Source organism: Lithobates pipiens, unplaced genomic scaffold, assembly GCF_037356315.1.
Source record: "Lithobates pipiens isolate NorthernLeopardFrog02 unplaced genomic scaffold, aLitPip1_a1.2 Scaffold_13, whole genome shotgun sequence".
Classification (NCBI taxonomy): domain Eukaryota; kingdom Metazoa; phylum Chordata; class Amphibia; order Anura; family Ranidae; genus Lithobates; species Lithobates pipiens.
In genome coordinates this window covers 165,911,775-165,928,981 of record NW_027507718.1, presented here as the reverse complement: position 1 = coordinate 165,928,981, position 17,207 = coordinate 165,911,775, and the positions used below count along the sequence as shown (strand labels likewise).

Genomic DNA, 17,207 nt, shown 5'->3' with positions numbered 1-17,207 from the left:
ACCACCAGATGTAATTACACTCAATACTACTGAAGATCTTAGCCAGGTCAAAGGCCAACAGAGATGGAATTTTATAATTTTCTGTGGGGACCTAAATATTTAGAAAGGCTCTGCGAATCTTGGCTGGCAAGAATATATTGGGCATAAATAATTTTTGGTCCAATTGTACTACTATATGATCATGTTCACTAACCTAGATGTCGGGGCGTGGCCAAGACCAGCATGTGAGAGGACGCATTTTTCACAGCTCCTGCCTGATCCGCTCATCGATCCTTCCCCGGCAGCCACAATACTGCTCTTTTCGGCTCCCCAGCTGGCGACCGACCCCCTGCATCTCCCGGACCCACCGCTGGCCCTCTGTACCTGAAAGAAAACCCGCAGAGGCCCGTTGGCAATGGCGGGACCGGACTCCCAAGATGGCGCTGCAGCGTCGGCGGCCATGTCACAGCGCACTCCGCGGCATGTGGACAAATCTAGAGAGGGAGGTAGCAGGAGAGCTCCAAACTCAGGGTAAGGAGCAGTACCGGGATATTCTGTATTATGCTCAAAAGCTGCAGGGCCCTGAAGCTATTGATATAGCGGAGGAGATACAGGGGGAGAGAATGACCTGTTTACGCAAGCAGACTGGGGACATGATACCGGCAGTAATCCTGGCAACTCTATGGAGGATGCAGCTCCTCCGCCCTCTCCCCCCCCTCATAACGGATACAGCGGAGCCCCCTGAACAACCTACGCTGGCTGCTATATTGAAGGCTGTTCATGTCTGTACGGCATCGGTGAATGATATGAAAGAGCAGTTTGGGGGCTTGAGGGAAAAAGTCTCACTTCTCAGACAAGATTTGCAAAAACTTAGAGAGAGGTCGGCGGCGGTGGAAAGCAGAGTGAGTGACATAGAGGATAAGCTACCCCCCCTTGCTTGTGAGGCCAGGGCAGCGCACCGCATGGCACAAGATATATACAACAGAGCCGAGGACATGGACAATCGCTTACGCAGGAACAATGTCCGCAATGTAGGCCTACCTGAGAAGTCAGAGGGTAAGGACCCCACATTATTCGTGGAAAACTGGCTTGTGGATATCTTTGGCCGTGATTCGTTCTCCCCATTCTTCACAGTGGAGAGAGCCCACAGAGTGCCGGGCAGACCCCCTCCCCACAGGGTGCCACCCCTCCCCCCCCCCCCCCAGGTCCATGCTGGCCAAGATCCTACACTACAGGGACAGAGAGGCGATCCTGAAATGTGCAAGGGAACGTGAAAACGTCAAATTTAATGGGGTCAGGGTTTCATTTTACCTGGACTTTTCAGCTGAAGTTCAGCGGGTCAGGGCAAAGTTCGGTGAGGTGAAGAAACGCCTGAGAGCTCTGCAACTGCCATATGCCATGCTTTACCCAGCCAAGCTACGAGTGACAGCGGAAGGACACGCACAATTCTTTGAGTCGGCTAAAGATGCAGCAGCCTGGTTGGATCACAATGAGCAGGCCCTGCGACATCATAGGGGACATGCTGCTGGAGATTGATACCGCTGTGAAAGTCTGCGACCAATAAAACCGTCAAGGCCTGATAGACTGCCCTGGCACATGCTGTGCAATACTTCATGGGGACTTTCTTTTGGTTGACCTACCTTCTTTTGTTGGCCCTACATCTTCTTGGGGGCCCCCCCCCCTCTGTCTCTTCTTTCCTTTATTTTTCCATACTGCCGGGGAAAGCTGTGATTTTATTACAGAGCGAGGATCTTATCTGTGACTTTCAATTCTACGACCACCCCTTTATCTATATTTTTTTTGTTTTGGGGAAGTATTTTTCATTTTTTGTTCTTTTGGGAAAATGCTGGACCCCAAAGTTGGCCGCCTGTTAGGCCGTACTGTAACGAACAAGTTTGCCCTGTTGGCCGAGTTGGTCTGGAGACCTGAACCTGTGCAGACCATTTGGCGCCATTACGTTGAAGGTGATTTTGGGGAGTCATGGACCCTCCAAGCCAAATGTGACAGTTCCAATGTGCCTCATTACAACATGCAGTGTGGATCATCATGCAGTCCAAATAACTTTACTAGTTTGCTTAATGGAAGTCCTGAGGACATGACAATTTACCAGATTTTTACCTTCCCCACCCCCGAGGGCTACCTACTACCGGGGGAGTTTGGGGGCCTTGTCTGGCTTACACTCTTCCCTCCATGATGGCAGGTGTAGCAGTAGTTTCATGGAATATTAGGGGCCTGAACTCCCCTCTTAAGCGCACCATGATATTTACTTGTTTAAAGAAGTTTTACCCTGCTGTTTTATGTCTACAGGAGACGCACCTTACCGGTGCCACCAGGGGCTGTCTGAGATATCCGTGGATTGGCTGGGCGTACCACTCCACTCACACCTCCTTTTCCCGGGGGGTGAGTGTGGTGGTACACAGGTCCCTGGATTATCAGGAATATGCCTCCAAAATAGATTCAGAAGGGAGATTTGTATTTTTACATTGTCGTATTGGTCTTTTGCAATGTGTACTGGCTTGTGTGTATATACCTCCTCCTTTTGATGCACGGGTGCTCCGGCTGCTCCTAGAATTTTTAGGGGAGCGCCTGGACCTCCCGTTACTGATAGTGGGGGACTTTAGCAGTTGGTTAAATGCGGGTTTGGATAAACATCCGGCTCTGGGGACACATAGCCCTCCGAGGTTAACTCCGCTGGCCAGGTTGTTGCAGGAGGGGCTGGGTGGACATATGGAGGCAGCGTAATCCATTTAGTAAGCAATTCTCCTGTTTCTCAAAAGCTCACGGGTCTTTGTCCAGGATAGACTTGGCGGTGGGGAACTCAACCATGCTCCCTTCAGTCCTGGATGTTACTTATAAACCTAGATGTGTTTCGGACCACTCATACTTAGTGGTCAATTTACTAGTCACTCAACCATCCTCACTTTCTAGGGCGCCCTGGAAATTTAATGCCTTTTGGCTTCAGTTATTTACAACACCCGAGGTGATGGAGGGGAGCATCCGAGAGTTTTTCACTCAGCAACCTGATGCATTATAAATACTTACTGAATGGGAAGAGTTCAAGACATTTCTGAGACAGCTACTTAGTAAGGAGGTTACAAAGGTTAAGAGGTGGTCGGAGTCTCTTAGGGAGGCACTTGAGGCACAGGTACATTCCCTGGAGGCACGATATGTTCAGGACCCAACAGAGTTCGCGAAGGGGGCTTGGCAGTCGGCTCAATCAGCATATGACCGTCTGTTGGCCTCCTCTGCGGGGAAAAAAAGAGATTTTTTTCGAGGACAGATTTTTTTTGAGGAGGGGGAGATTACGGGTCGTCTCTTGGCCAGGATAGCTAACTCTGAGCAGAGATCTCCAGTTATTGGAAGTATCCGAACGAAGGAGGGGAAATTGGTTCACTCCCCTGATGGAGTGATACAGACGCTAGCTGCATATTATGAGGACCTATACCGCCCATCCTCGCAGTATGGTTCTGAGGAGCTGAATGCCTACTTAGATGAAATACCATTCCCACAACTTTTGGGGTCCCAGTGCGCGACATTGGACGCCCCACTCATCCTTGAGGAGTTACAGACTGCAGCGGCAGGGTTCCCCAATTGTAAGGCGGGGGGGGGGGGGGATGGGATCCCTATTGAAATCTACAAGCACTTTTCGGAGGTATTGCTCCCTAAACTGTTGAACGTGTTCAATGCTACCAAGGGGGTGGAGACTCTGCCCCCCTCTATGTCAGAAGGAAATATTGTTTTAATTTTGAAACCTGATAAGGACCCGGTGGACCCGGCCTCTTACAGGCCAATCTCCTTGCTACAATCGGATATTAAAATATTGGCCGAGGTGCTAGCGCTCCATTTAAACAAAGTAATCATCTCGGTGATACATGCAGACCAGGCAGGGTTTATGCCGAATAAATCCATGGCAGTGAATCTCCGGAGATTATTCCTTAATATGCAATCAGTGGCTGATAATGTGGGCAGGAGGGCTCTCCTGTCCCTTGATGCTATGAAAGCATCTGATAGTGTGGAGTGGCCATATCTTTGGGAGATACTGAGGCATTTTGGCTTTGGTGTTGGGTATATCTCATGGGTACGGCTGCTTTATTACCACCCGAGTGCGGCCATTAGGGAGGACGGTAGGCTGTCCTTGCCATTTTGTCTTGGTTGGGGCACTCGGCAGGGGTGCCCATTGTCCCCCCTGCTGTTTGCCCTGGCAATAGAACCACTGGCCATTAAAATCAGGGAGCACAGAGGCATCACAGGTTTCTGCTATGGGGATAGACAGGAAAAGGTGATGCTTTACGCAGATGATACCATGCTTTTACTGGGGGACACGACACAGTCTCTGAATAACACATTAGACACAGTGACCCGTTTTGGGGAGTTCTCTGGTCTTAAGATAAAGTGGTTCAAATCAGCACTTATGCCAATAGATGAGCCACAACTACAACAGGGGGGGGGGGGGGGGCGGGTGGGAGAGATCCCTATAGCCCTCATGTTTAAATATCTGGGGATAAAGGTAACGCCACGGATCAGAGGCTATATTGCGTTAAACATTGCACTGCTGCTGACCAGGTTCCGCTCCAGGACTAAGACTTGGAATATGCTGTGTATGTCGGCTGCGGGCAAGGTGAATCTTATTAAAATTATTCTTATGCCCCAACTGTTATATGTCCCGTGGTGATCCCATTGAAGACCTTTAGGATAGTGAACTCAATATTCCGCGAGCTAATATGGAGAGGCCCCCTAGGATTAAATTAGAGCATCTCCAACGCCCGAAGGGGGACGGTGGCCTTGCGCTGCCGGATCCCTGGCTATACTATTTAGCCTCTCAACTACAACATTTGATAGGCACTATGGTCCCTGAGGGCGACCACAATGGCAGAGTCCCCAGTGCTTCTGAAGTTATTATGCTGCACACAGTGGGTGAGAGATCTGTTCGGACCGCTTTGGAAGCCCTGGCCTTCGGTAAACCCCCCCAAAAAAGTTTCCCCACATATAATTTAATACAGAAAATATGGAACAAAACCAAATATTTGCAGGGAGCAACGGGAATTATTGAATATAGCCCTATATGGGCTAATGAGTCGTACCCCCAATGCTGTTTTTTCGGCGTAGGGCTTCCCCTTTAAGTCCATACCAGGTGACGGGGGCCAGAGACGTGTCAATCTCCTACCTGGAGCCGCGTTCAAAATAAACAGATTATCATATTTCATATGATATTATGATTTGCACCTTATTTTTATAAATTGAGTGCTGCGACTTAATTGATACGCATTGTCGCATGAGGTCTTTTCTGATGCTGTGATTCATTATTTGTGTTGTCACGCTGATTTGGGGATGCATTTTTGATCAGACAGCCCCCCTTTTTGTAGGTTTGTTATGTTCATTTATTTTTAGCGCTACACTTTTTATTCACATTTTAATCACAATTATTGTTGTGTTGGCTGCTTACATTTAGGGTTAGCGCAGTATTTTATTAGCTTTATTTTGGTCTAATTTTTGTCAAAAGGGCGTGGTCAGGATCTTGTCTTGCATACTAACGGTACACAATTGTCGCGGCTTTCAGGGGTTATACCGGGATGATGCCCGCAGCTGCAGGCATCATCCCGGTGCCGTTGTTTAGAGCGGGCGATCGGCTTTCCGAGGATAACAACCGATGCGGCTAAAAGCTGCTCAGTTGTTATCCCAGAGGAGTGGGAGGGGACATCCCTTGATGTAAAACAAGGAAACAACGTCACTTCCTGTTTAGCTGCCAATGGCGTCGGATTTTAAAAAATATACAGTATTCAGATACACCGTTTTCGGTGATCTGAATACATTGAAGTGCAAAGGAGGGATTTGGGGTCTTTTAGACCCCCGATCCCTCCATAAAGAGTACCTGTCACCACCTATTACTGTCACAAGGGATGTTTACATTCCTTGTGACAGCAATAAAAGTGATAGTTTTTAAACACAATTTAATAATATAAAAACAAATAAAATAAATAAGACATTTTTTTTTTTTTTTCAAACCGCTCTAGTCACCTCAAGCAGCAAAGAAAAAACACATTCGGAAGTCGCGCCCGCATACGTAAGCGGTGTTCAAATCACACATGTGAGGTATAACCGCGATCACTAGAGCGAGAGCAATAATTTTAGCACTAGATGCCCTCTGTAACTTTAACCTGGTAACCGTAAAAAAAAAAAAAATTTAAGCGTCGCCTATGGAGATTTTTAGGTACCAAAGATTGTTGCCATTCCACAAATGCGTGCAATTATAAAGTGTGACATGTTTGGTATCTATTTACTTGGCGTAACATCATCTTTCACATTATAAAAAAAAAATTGGGATAACTATATTGTTTTTTATTTTTTTTAAACTCAAAGTGTCCCTTTTCCCCAAAGATTGTGTTTAAAGCACTGCTGTGCAAATACCGCATATGACATAAAATATTGCAACAATCGCCATTTTATTCTCTAGATTCTCTGCTAAAAAAAATATATAATGTTTGGGGGTTCTAAGTAATTTACTAGCAAAAAAATAGGGATTTTAACTTGTAAACACCAAATGTCAGAAATAGGCTTAGTCATGAAAGGGTTAAGACAATTTTAATGGTTTAAAAGAATGTCAGGCAAAATGGTCGGCCCTCACGCATGTTCACTTCATGAAATCTGGCCCTCTTTGAAAAGTTTGGACACCCCTACAGTAATAAAAACAAGATATACATAGAATATATTGCACAATGGAAAATTGCAATCAAACTCAGTTGGTACAGGTATTCCCATGAGCTGCCAGAGTCATGCTGTGGTCAGTACAAAAGGTATCCTGTAATACCCAACATGTTTCGAAATTGTTATTGTATATTCCTTCTTCAGGGAGGTTTAAATTTGGGGTGATTGTGTTTTCTGAAATATAAACAAAATTAGTAATAGTCACATTGCAACACATTATGTGAGCAGAACTATTAATTTCATTGAGTAATTTCAGGTATAATCATAACTGATAATATACTTACATAAAAACTAAGAGAAAAAAAAAAAACATGTAGTTGCAGGGAAAGCTAATGGATAAAAGGATATTCTGAGAGTGGCTGAGCAAACCAGCACAAGCCCATCATGTGCACAGACATGCAGCCACTGTAAAGCATACAAGTATGCATCCACAAGGAGCGTCCTATGGACTGCACCAGCAAGAAATTTATGTATACAACCGTCTGCAACCAAAAAGAAAATAATAAAGTGATTGTATTTAAAAGGTAAAGTAAATTGTCATAGGGGTAGAGAGGGAAGGCAGAGAGACACAGTCTTCTCGTCAACTAAAAATAAAGACGTTCTAAACAGCCTAAAGTCTACAGGTATCCACACTAGCAGAGCTCAAATGAGACCGATATGCAGTGTGTCGAGACTGTGTTTCTATGTGTTCACACTGGGGGAGCCACACCCCAGTGGGAAGAGTGCTGAACACTTGATGCCAACAGCTGCTAATGAAGCAGCTGGCGCCAAACTTGGGATGATTTTTTGAGGCAATGGGGCACGTTGTTGCCACGCTAACTGCAACACCCGAAGCGGCTTGAACAGAGTGCAGAGGAGCTCCTCCCCAAATGTGGGCCAAGGGGACACCCCTGGAGCATTGGAATCAGTGCCCGGATGGGTGGAGCTTACCCGCCGGGTGGTGCACACAAGAACAAGTTTACTTTTTAACTACAACCATTTTTATTATTTTCTTTTTGGTTGCAGACGGTTGTATACATAAATTTTTTGCTGGTGCAGTCCACGGGAAGCTCCTTGTGGATGCATACCTGTATGCTTCGCAGTGGCTGCATGTCTGTTCACACGGTAGGCTTGTGCTGGTTTGCTCAGCCACTCTAAGAATATCCTTTTATCCACTAGCTTTCCCTGCAACTACATGCTGTCATTTTCTTTTGGTTTTTATATAAATATATTACCAGCTATAATTATACCTCAAATTACTTGATGAAATTAATAGCCCTGCTCACATAACGTGTTGCAATGTGACCATTAGCAATTGTGTTTATATTTCAGAAAACACAATCAAGCAGAATTTAAACTCCCTTGAAGAAGGAATATACAGTAACAATTCCGAAACATGTTGGTTGTTACAGGATACCTTTTGTACTGAACACAGAATTACTCTGGCAGCTCATGGGAATACCTGTACCAACTAGGTTTGATTGCAATTTTCCACTGTGCAATATAGTCTATGCATATCTTGTGTTTATTACTGTAGGGCTACGTTTGTCTGTCTTGATTATGCTTTGTATTAAAGTGGCGTCACTGCCTTTTAAACTTATTCTACTGTCTACTACTCAACTTTCTGACTATAAAGTCCAAGGGGATTAATCTAGTGTATTGCACATTTTTTCTCTAAAGTGTTTAAGGAGAGTCTGGACAATTCTTATCCTGGGTAACCATTGAGGATAGTAAAACAGTCTAAAAAATATCTTAAGCTCTTCTCTAGAACATGTGCTCTAGATGTGTATAAGGTTTGATAAAGGTCTTTGTAAAACTAAAAGAATGAGATTTGGGCTCTGTAATTGTGAGGCCAGCAGTAAATAACAGCCCTGACTGAGATTTTTGGTTGCCGAGATTAGACGGTGGCATATCATTGATGTGCGCAGGGCACAAGGCCCCCAAGGGAAGGGGGGGCTCACTGTCCCGACACACAGCACACACGGAGTAATAAAAGCTGATCCATATATCCTTGGTTCCCATAATTTCAATTAGAGGGGTCCAAAAGGTGGTAGCAGCGATGGATTTTTTATTTTTTTTAGCTTGCTGGCAGAGGCAGCCAGCACCATATTTGTGGATGCTAAGATTGTAATTCTGGCCACCCACGGACTCCTGACAGCCCTTTTTCTTATCAAGCAATGGGCCCAACTTATGATCTTAAACAAAGACCCATTATTTCATGAAATGCTCCTATCTGAGCCAATAGCCAAACTCTTAAAATGCAGTTGTTTTGGATAAAATATTTGTCAGTTTTCTGTCACTCCAGGTCATGTAATGGCGCGTACACGCGACCAGACTTTCTGGCAGAATAGGTCTGATGGAATCATTCCGTGGGATATTCCGATCGTGTGTGGGATAATCCAATCGTTTTTCTTTTAGAAAATTCAGATGGACCTAGAAATAGAACATGTTTCAAATGTGTTCCAACGGACTCAATTCCTAACAAGAAAACCATTCGTCTGTATGCTGGTCCGACGGACCAAATACGACGCAAGGGCAGCTATTGGCTACTGGCTATTGAACTTCATTTTCTAGTCCCCTCATACGTCATCACGTTCAAAACGAACAGACTTTCTAACAGACTTTAGTCCGTTCACGTGTATGCAAGTCCGTTCGTTCGGAAGTCTGTCATAACGCTCCTTGAGGGTAGGGACCGATGTAAGTGTGCAATGTACAGTGATGGGGACAATTGTAGACACTCAGGTTGAACTGGATGGACTGGTGTATTCATTCAACCTTACTAACTATGGAATGCCGTCGTAAGTCCATCGGGAAGACAGTCAGACCTTTTCTGCCAGAAAGTCAGATCGTGTGTACGCGGCATTAGAGTTAGATATCAAGGCTTCCTCCACAGCCAAAACCTCCTGAGTTCTAGAGGTTACAGCACATCATTACCACTCATCGATTGGTTGCTAGAGGTTGCTGCACATCATTACCGCTAACAAATTGGTTGCTAGAGTATACAGCACAATAACCTCTGATTGATTGCTAGAGGTTATTGCACATCATTACCGCCAACTGGTTGCTAGAGGATACTGCACATCATTACTGCTAACTGATTGATAGCTAGGAGGCTACTGCACATCATTACCACTAACTGATTGGTTGCTAGAAAGATTATGCCACACACAACTGTTCCCTTGTCAGAGTAGAAGTGTTCTCTTGCATTGAAGCAGAATTTAATATGTGGCAGAAAAGATAGGGTTAAGGAAGATGACCAAGATTACATTCAAAACAGTACTGTCAATGATCATAGCAAACAGAGAGGCAGAGATGAGTTATAGTCTAGCAGCCAAAGCAGTGAAAGTCCAATTCAGCGGGGCAAATTACCCAATTCGGATTGTTAATCACACAACATACCAGCTGTCCGCTCAGCCATGCTGACCGGTGTTATGTACAGTCAGTGCTGGTAATGGAAATAGCAAGCACAGCGGCATAGAAGGGTGATAATAGATTCTCATTTAGATAGTAACTCTTGCCATCCACCAGCTTTCTGCTCATCCATGCCACTTTAGGAACGTAGGAATGTCACCGACTCCTCTCTGCGACCCTCCTTCACTCCTCCAGCCCCTGCCACTGCTTGGCAGTGTTTCTCTCCTTTTGGCCAGCTCCACTGTCAGGCATGGACACTGTTGCTTACTGCTTCACTGTCCCTGCAGCTGCGTTATGTGACAGAGAGTTATTGTTAGAATGTTATGCCCCACAACAATGACAGGGCTCAGGGTGGCTGCCCCTTTTGCCCTGCCTTAATGGCACTGTTCTTCCCTCCTTGTATACTCCCAACCTCCTAGAGACAGGGCATTTTGTCAGAGGTCAGATGCTGTGCCCCGCTATTGAATATTGGGGAGAAAAATATGTTTCAATATATTGTTAAAAAAATAAAAAAAATCTTAAAAACAGCAGACCGAAAGCCAAAAGAAGTAAAATAACTTCCCAATGTAATCAAAGTTGTGGCAGTTGAACATTGCATTTACCCAAGTTGTCAGTAACAACTCCTAACATGGAAAATAAATTATGAGTATACAAAATGCCCTTTAACACTCACCACCGTACATCTTCTCAAACACCAAGAAGAATTTTTCTTCCTCCTCAAAGAACTCAATTAGTTCAAGGACATTGCTGTGACAAACAAAAAAGTTGTTAGAGGCATATTTTAACCACATACTTGTCACATTTTGCACAATTTCTATCATATTGACTCTTACCTGTGGCCTTGACACTGATAGAGCATTTCAACCTCTCTAAAAACTCTATTTCGGCTATGACCAGGTCTCTTTTCTATGATCTGGGATGCAAAATATTTAGATATTTACAAAGGAAGCACTGGGAATAACCAAGCAAAACATTTTATTTAAATAGATGTGTTAATTGTTTACCTCAGGCTTGCGCCTTAAAAACCTTATAACTTATTCTAAGCTGGGAAGTGTGCTTCTTTATCCTGACCATTTCAAACCAATTTACACATAATATGCCTTGCTGCTAGACAGACCAATAGCCCAATTAGAGAAGGCCCATACCAGGTGGGTGTTGGACATACCTGATCTTACACCCGATGAATGGAAAGCAGTATGTAGTTCACACTTGGATACTGTTACTTCTGCCAGGGATAGCCGATTAGCAGTTACTGCATTTATTTCAGAGACTTTTCAACTCCCCAATATCTGCAGCCCCAAGTGGTGTCTTCTGGGGGTGTTTGAAAATGATGAGCTTCCTACTAAGACCAAATAGTTTTTGCGTTTATTGCTCTATTACACCAGAAAAACTGATATTGGCTTGGATTTGGTCTGAACACTTACATATTGGTCTGTGTAAGCAAGTAATTAATGAAAAACTCCCATTATACAAGCTAACCTATGAGGCTGGGGGGTGCCCTATGAAGTTTACCAAAATTTGGGGTCCTTGGTTAGAGACACGAGTGACTCTTTATTAAATGTAATATGTAATCCCCCTTTATAGAGATGGATTGTCTATAGCAGTGACAACATCCATGATGCCTTCCAGATATTTAGAGTACAATACAATATGTAGCTTGCACTCACTTTCTCTATATGGGAAACAAGGTCATGGATATAACCTGTTTTACTCTGATCTGTTATCTAATATGACTAATTAGGAGGCATGCCTTAATCTCATTATACCAGTATGCTAGACTATTATGTATAATATTGTATAGAAGACAGATTACTGGAATGTGTTCTTATGCTTTTTACTGTGAACCATTTGTATGCATCTCCTGCTTATTCTAATAAAACAAGTTTAAAAAAAAAAAAAATCTTATAAATAAATGCCCCTACCACACTCCTACAATCCAAGTCCAATTAGTTCAAATGCCAATAACTATCAGTATGTTTTTGGATTGTTGGAGGTAAAGCAGAATACCTTGAGAAACCAACAGAAATAAAAGGGAAAAATTTTCAAGTTTATAAGACTGTGTCTTTAGGCTAAAGCCTCGTACATACAATGCGATTGTTGGCAGGGGATTGTCTGTTGACAGACTGTTATCCTAAAATCTTACCGTTAGTAAACTCCTTTTCACAACTGTTGTCCAACTTTCAGCCAAAAAATGTTGGATGGCAGGCTAGTACATTTTCGGCGGACAGCGGTTTGTTGTCAGATTTTTATATGGTCAGTACACAAATCAGTCACTCGAAAGTACAAACACACATGCTCGGAATCAATGCTCACCAAACACAAAATTAGCAGAAGGGGTCCACAGGGTGGCGCTCAAGAGCTGAATTTCCTCGTAATACGTCCCTACATTCGTGTTTGTTGCACAACAATTGTATACCGTTAGTATGCAAGAAAAATCCAGGCACACGCCCTTTTGACAAAAATCAGACGCTTGGTTGGCCAACAATCGCATTGTGTGTACGAGGCTTTAGACCCATATACCTGTGCTGAGTTCCTGGGTCTGTAAACCTGCTAGCTGATGTGCCCATTATGAGGGGTTATCTTATCCCTGTGCTGAGTTCCCAGGTCTGTACACCTGCTGACTGTTGTGCCCATTATTAGGGGTTCCCACCATCCCTGTGCTAAATTCCCAGGTCTGTACACCTGCTGTACCCATTATGAGGGGTTCCCACCCTCCACGTGCTGATTTCCCCCCAGGTCTGTACACCTGCTGTGCCCATTATGAGGGGTTCCCGCCATCGCTGTGCTGAGGTACCGGGTCTGTACACCTGCTGTACCCATTATGAGAAGTTCCCACCATCCCTGCGCCGAGTTCCCGGGTCTGTACACCTGCTATGCTCATTATGTGGGTCCCCACTCTCCAGTGATGCAGCGCATCAGCAATGACAATAGTAGCCTACTGCACTAGCCACTTTTTATTTGCTGGCACCATGCTCCAAGTCCCAGGATGATACCTCTGGAAGGTTTGAAGTCTAGCACCAGCTAAACACATCAGAACTAACTAAGCCCATCTGCTCTTCCCTAGCAGCAGTAATATGCCCTAGCCTCAGGGCTGTTAGAAATTATAGAGCCCCATACAGCCTACTTGATGATCCAATGTGATCCACAAAAAAAAAAAAAAAAAAAAAAAAACCCTAACAGAAGGAGATATGTCCTCCTATGCCGAGGCGGATCGGAGGGTAGTTGGGTGTAAACGGACAGCGAAGTCCATTTACACCCGACTGCTCATAGAGCAGAGTTGGCTCGATCCATGGCTGCTCTGCATAAACTGAGCAGACACGGACCTGTCATCCGCCCACTCAACTATGATCAGTGGGGATAGGGGCCTAAGGATTTATGTCACTGTCCAATGATCATCATCATGATAATCATACAGTGTCACTTGTGTCAATCTGAGGAGAACTCATTTGGCATCTACTGTATGTCAGAATGAGGGGAACTTGGTTCTGTTGAAATGCATGATTCTAAAGGGCTCTAGGGTAACTCGAAGAGAGAAAGGAGGGCTAAAAGGACTTTAAGGGCTGATTTGGATGGGTGGCTATTGTAGTATTTGACAAGCAGTGAGGGGGCAATATATCATTTACTCATTGCCTGTGTTAACTCTAAAAATGCAGACCCACAATGCCCCAGCTATGTTTATTGAACAAACTTGCAAGTAGTTATGGTGCACCCTATCCATGGTAACATGCCATTTCTTTTTTGCCATTGAACAGTACTGAGTAACTGCACTGGTCTCAGATCTGGGCATTCCTCTCTAGGGGTCCACATACTGACTGTCTGCTTGGCACCCTTTCCATCCCATATTACTTTTTATCGCTTAACTGTTCAGCAGCTCAGTATATTCTCTGTAGTCATTTAAGGTGTCCGTAGAATGGAGGATTCCTTTTTTTATTTCATTCCTACTATGGCCATCTTAAATGACTGCAGAGAATATACTGAGCTGCTAAGCAGTTAAAAAAGATAAAAAAGAATCTGGGGTGGAAAGGGTGTCAAGGCAGACAGTCAGTGATTGGAATGGTCAGATCTGACACAGGAGGCTGCAGGATGTGAGCAGTGAAGATACTGTACATGTGAGGGGAGAGCAAACAAAGAGCAGAAAGTGAAGGGGGGGGGGGGGGGGGGATCCTGTGATTGTCTCATTGTACCAGGAGGATGTACAGACTTGCATTACATGGAGAGAGGGGAGGTGAAAGGTGCTACTGTAGCAGGAGTAAGGACAGTGAAAATAGCATAGCAGGTGCCCCTTCTGCCCTGGGGTATAAGAAGAGTGCCAAGCAATGTTTGAAGGGCATAGAATACAAAGCTTCCTCTGAATGGCTAAGCAGCGCTCAGCCCAATTTGATATTGTTCGGGGAGTGGGATAGGTAGTTTATGTACTACTGCTGGAACCGATTACTGTATAAGTAAATAGTTCATCTGGACCAGCTTGATCCAAATGAAAGTTAAATGAAACATGGAGATCAGCTTTAAAGGGGTTGTAAAGGTAAATGTTTTTTCACCTTAATGCATTAAGGTGAAAAAACATCTGACAGTGCCTACGCCCCCAACCCCCCCCTCCCCCCGTTTTACTTACCTCACCCCTCGAAAATCCCGCGCTCGCCCCCGCCGTCCTTTCCACCGTTTAGCCTGGCTGCTGATTGGCTAGAGTGGATGGATGGAAAGCAGCGCAGCCATTGGCTCGCGCTGTTGTCAATCACATCCACTGACGTGGAGCGCCGGGGGGCGGGGCCGTGTGATACAACGAGCGGCTATAGCCGCTGGCTCTATCATGGGAGCGCGTCTGTAGGTGCTTCTCGCCATGCGAGGGAGCTCGCATGAAGGTGAGAAGCACCTGCGGGAGGAAGCAGAGACAGCCGCCGAGGGACCCCAGAAGAGCAGGTTCGGGCCACTCTGTGCAAAACGAGCTGCACAGTGGAGGTAAGTATAACAGGTTTGTTATTTAAAAAAAAAAAAAAAATTCACTTTACAATCCCTTTAAGTGTAATTTTCTCCTGCAGGTGGCAGTATAACCATTGGTTGCTTCTTACGATAAAGCTGGGTTTCTCAGTGGACAACAGAGAAATTTAAATTTTGATGACAGTTCAACCAGGTTTCAATTCAATTCTTCAGCAAACTATATAAGGTAAAACTATAATTTACCTTGGCAGAGAGATAAATAAAAAGTGGACATGCACTTACATTTCATAATAAAAATCCATTTCAAGAAAAAAAAAAAAAAACACAAAGGGTTATTTAGTCCCCAATTTAAAGTTTTTTTTCTTTAGGGCCGGTTCACACAGCGAGGCGAGGCGAGGCGACACGGCTCGCCTCGCCTCGCTCCCGCAAGTCGCCCCCGTTCTGTACAATGGAACCATTCTGAGAGGAGCGACTCGAGTCGCTCCGACTCAGAAAAAAGGTTCCTGTACTACTTCGGGGCGACTTCGGGGGCGACTTGCATTGACTTCTATACAGAAGTCCTCTGCAAGTCGCCGCTGAGCTCCCCGCAGGTCGCGGCGAGGTAAGTCGGAGACGCCTCGCCGCGCCTCGCTGTGTGAACCGGCCCTTACAAGAAACATGAAATAACTTGGTGTTTTGCCCAAGCAGGGAAAAGAAAGACTCAATATTTTTAAGCTGCTGGTAGGAACCACCAAAAAAAATAAATTACTTGTTGCTTTCCCTACATGGGCAAAGAACAGACTTGTAATTTACAAGTTTACAGAACATAAACACTGAAGTTGAAATTGCAAAAATTATGAAAAAAAGTGTCAGTTTTGTACAATCACCTTCACAGCATACTCCTTGTTGGTAATTAGGTTCATGCAGCTTTGGACTCTGGCAAAGGCTCCTTCACCAAGAACCTCATCTTGCAGCTGGTACATGTCTGTATAAAGCATATTTGGACATTCCTATTATTTAAGAATATTATGAAGTAAACATATCACCATCACATAGAATGTAAAGAGCTTAAAATGGGTAGCATGTACAGTGGTGATGAAAAATTTGTGAACCCTTCTGAAATGGTAATATTTCTACAAGTCCTAAAATGTGATCTGCGAATCCAACAAAAGGATTAAAAAAAAAATGCTTTGTTTTCTTAGGAAAAGTAGGCTAAGGCTCCTTTAACATGGGCACATCCACTAAGCAGAATCTGCTGCTTGCTCGCCAGGGAGTCCGCTTATCCCCAGGCAGACGGATGACAGAGCTGTGTCCTCTCCGACACAGTCCAGCTTTCCTCTATGGGGCAATCAAATGGAAATGGCCTGCCTGTCCGTTTCCATCAGATCCACTAGACAGATGGGGAATAGAACTACCATTCGTCTGCTTTTGGTGGACAGGGTCGAATTGGATGCCGGCAGGTGTCAGTGGATGTATGCCGCTCCATAGAGACTGGAAGGTCTGATCAGGTCCACCTGAAAAACGGACAAGGGGACCCGATCAGACAGCCTGTATGAAAGGGGCCCAAGTTACTGTATATATTTAATAAGGCAAAAGTGTGCATTTAAGTAACTGATGTGCCCCTACTGGGGAGCAATAACTGCAACTGAATGTTTTCAGTTACTGTTGATCTGTCATGCACATTAGCTATGAAACATTTTAGCCTACTCAACCTTACAGGACAGTTTCAACTCAGGGATGCAGGTGGCATGAAATGCTCACTGCAGATTCTGCCACAAACTTTCTATAGGATTAAAGGTCAAGACTTTTACTTGGCCAATTGAAAACATGAATGTTCTTCTGTGTCAACCAAAAATGTAATTACTGCAGCTTTCCAATTGTTAGATGTGGTAGTTGCATTAGCTTTGTTTTTTGGGGGTTTTCTTTAGGCCTTTTCCCATTTGTTTTCATCTGGTGATCTGGCCCATAATAAGCCTCCTGTATTAGTGTGTCCCCACTCCAGATGAAGGAGCACAGGGGCCCTCTTGGACGGCAGCATTGTCAGTTTGGGAGAGAGTGGTGTTTCAGATGTACTAGCAGATTTAAATACACAAACAAAATAAAGCAAAACTGCTCACAATGCAGTTTTAAGCAGTTACAGCAACAGTTTTTTCCTTCTGGGGTAAACGTTTTACATTAATAAATTAAACGTGACCATTATAAACATCCCTGTCAGTGGCAAA

The 17,207-nt window shown here is 44.5% G+C and overlaps 1 protein-coding gene across 1 annotated transcript in view; it reads right to left on the bottom strand.

Annotated features, from left to right (window-relative positions):
* Positions 1–17,207, bottom strand: part of LOC143974429 (MAP kinase-interacting serine/threonine-protein kinase 2-like) — a 182,846-nt gene that overhangs the window by 86,798 nt on the left and 78,841 nt on the right. Inside the window, 3 exon segments of the mRNA XM_077475806.1 lie at positions 10,745–10,818; positions 10,905–10,984; positions 15,873–15,970. Coding sequence (XP_077331932.1) covers positions 10,745–10,818; positions 10,905–10,984; positions 15,873–15,970 — 252 coding nt within the window.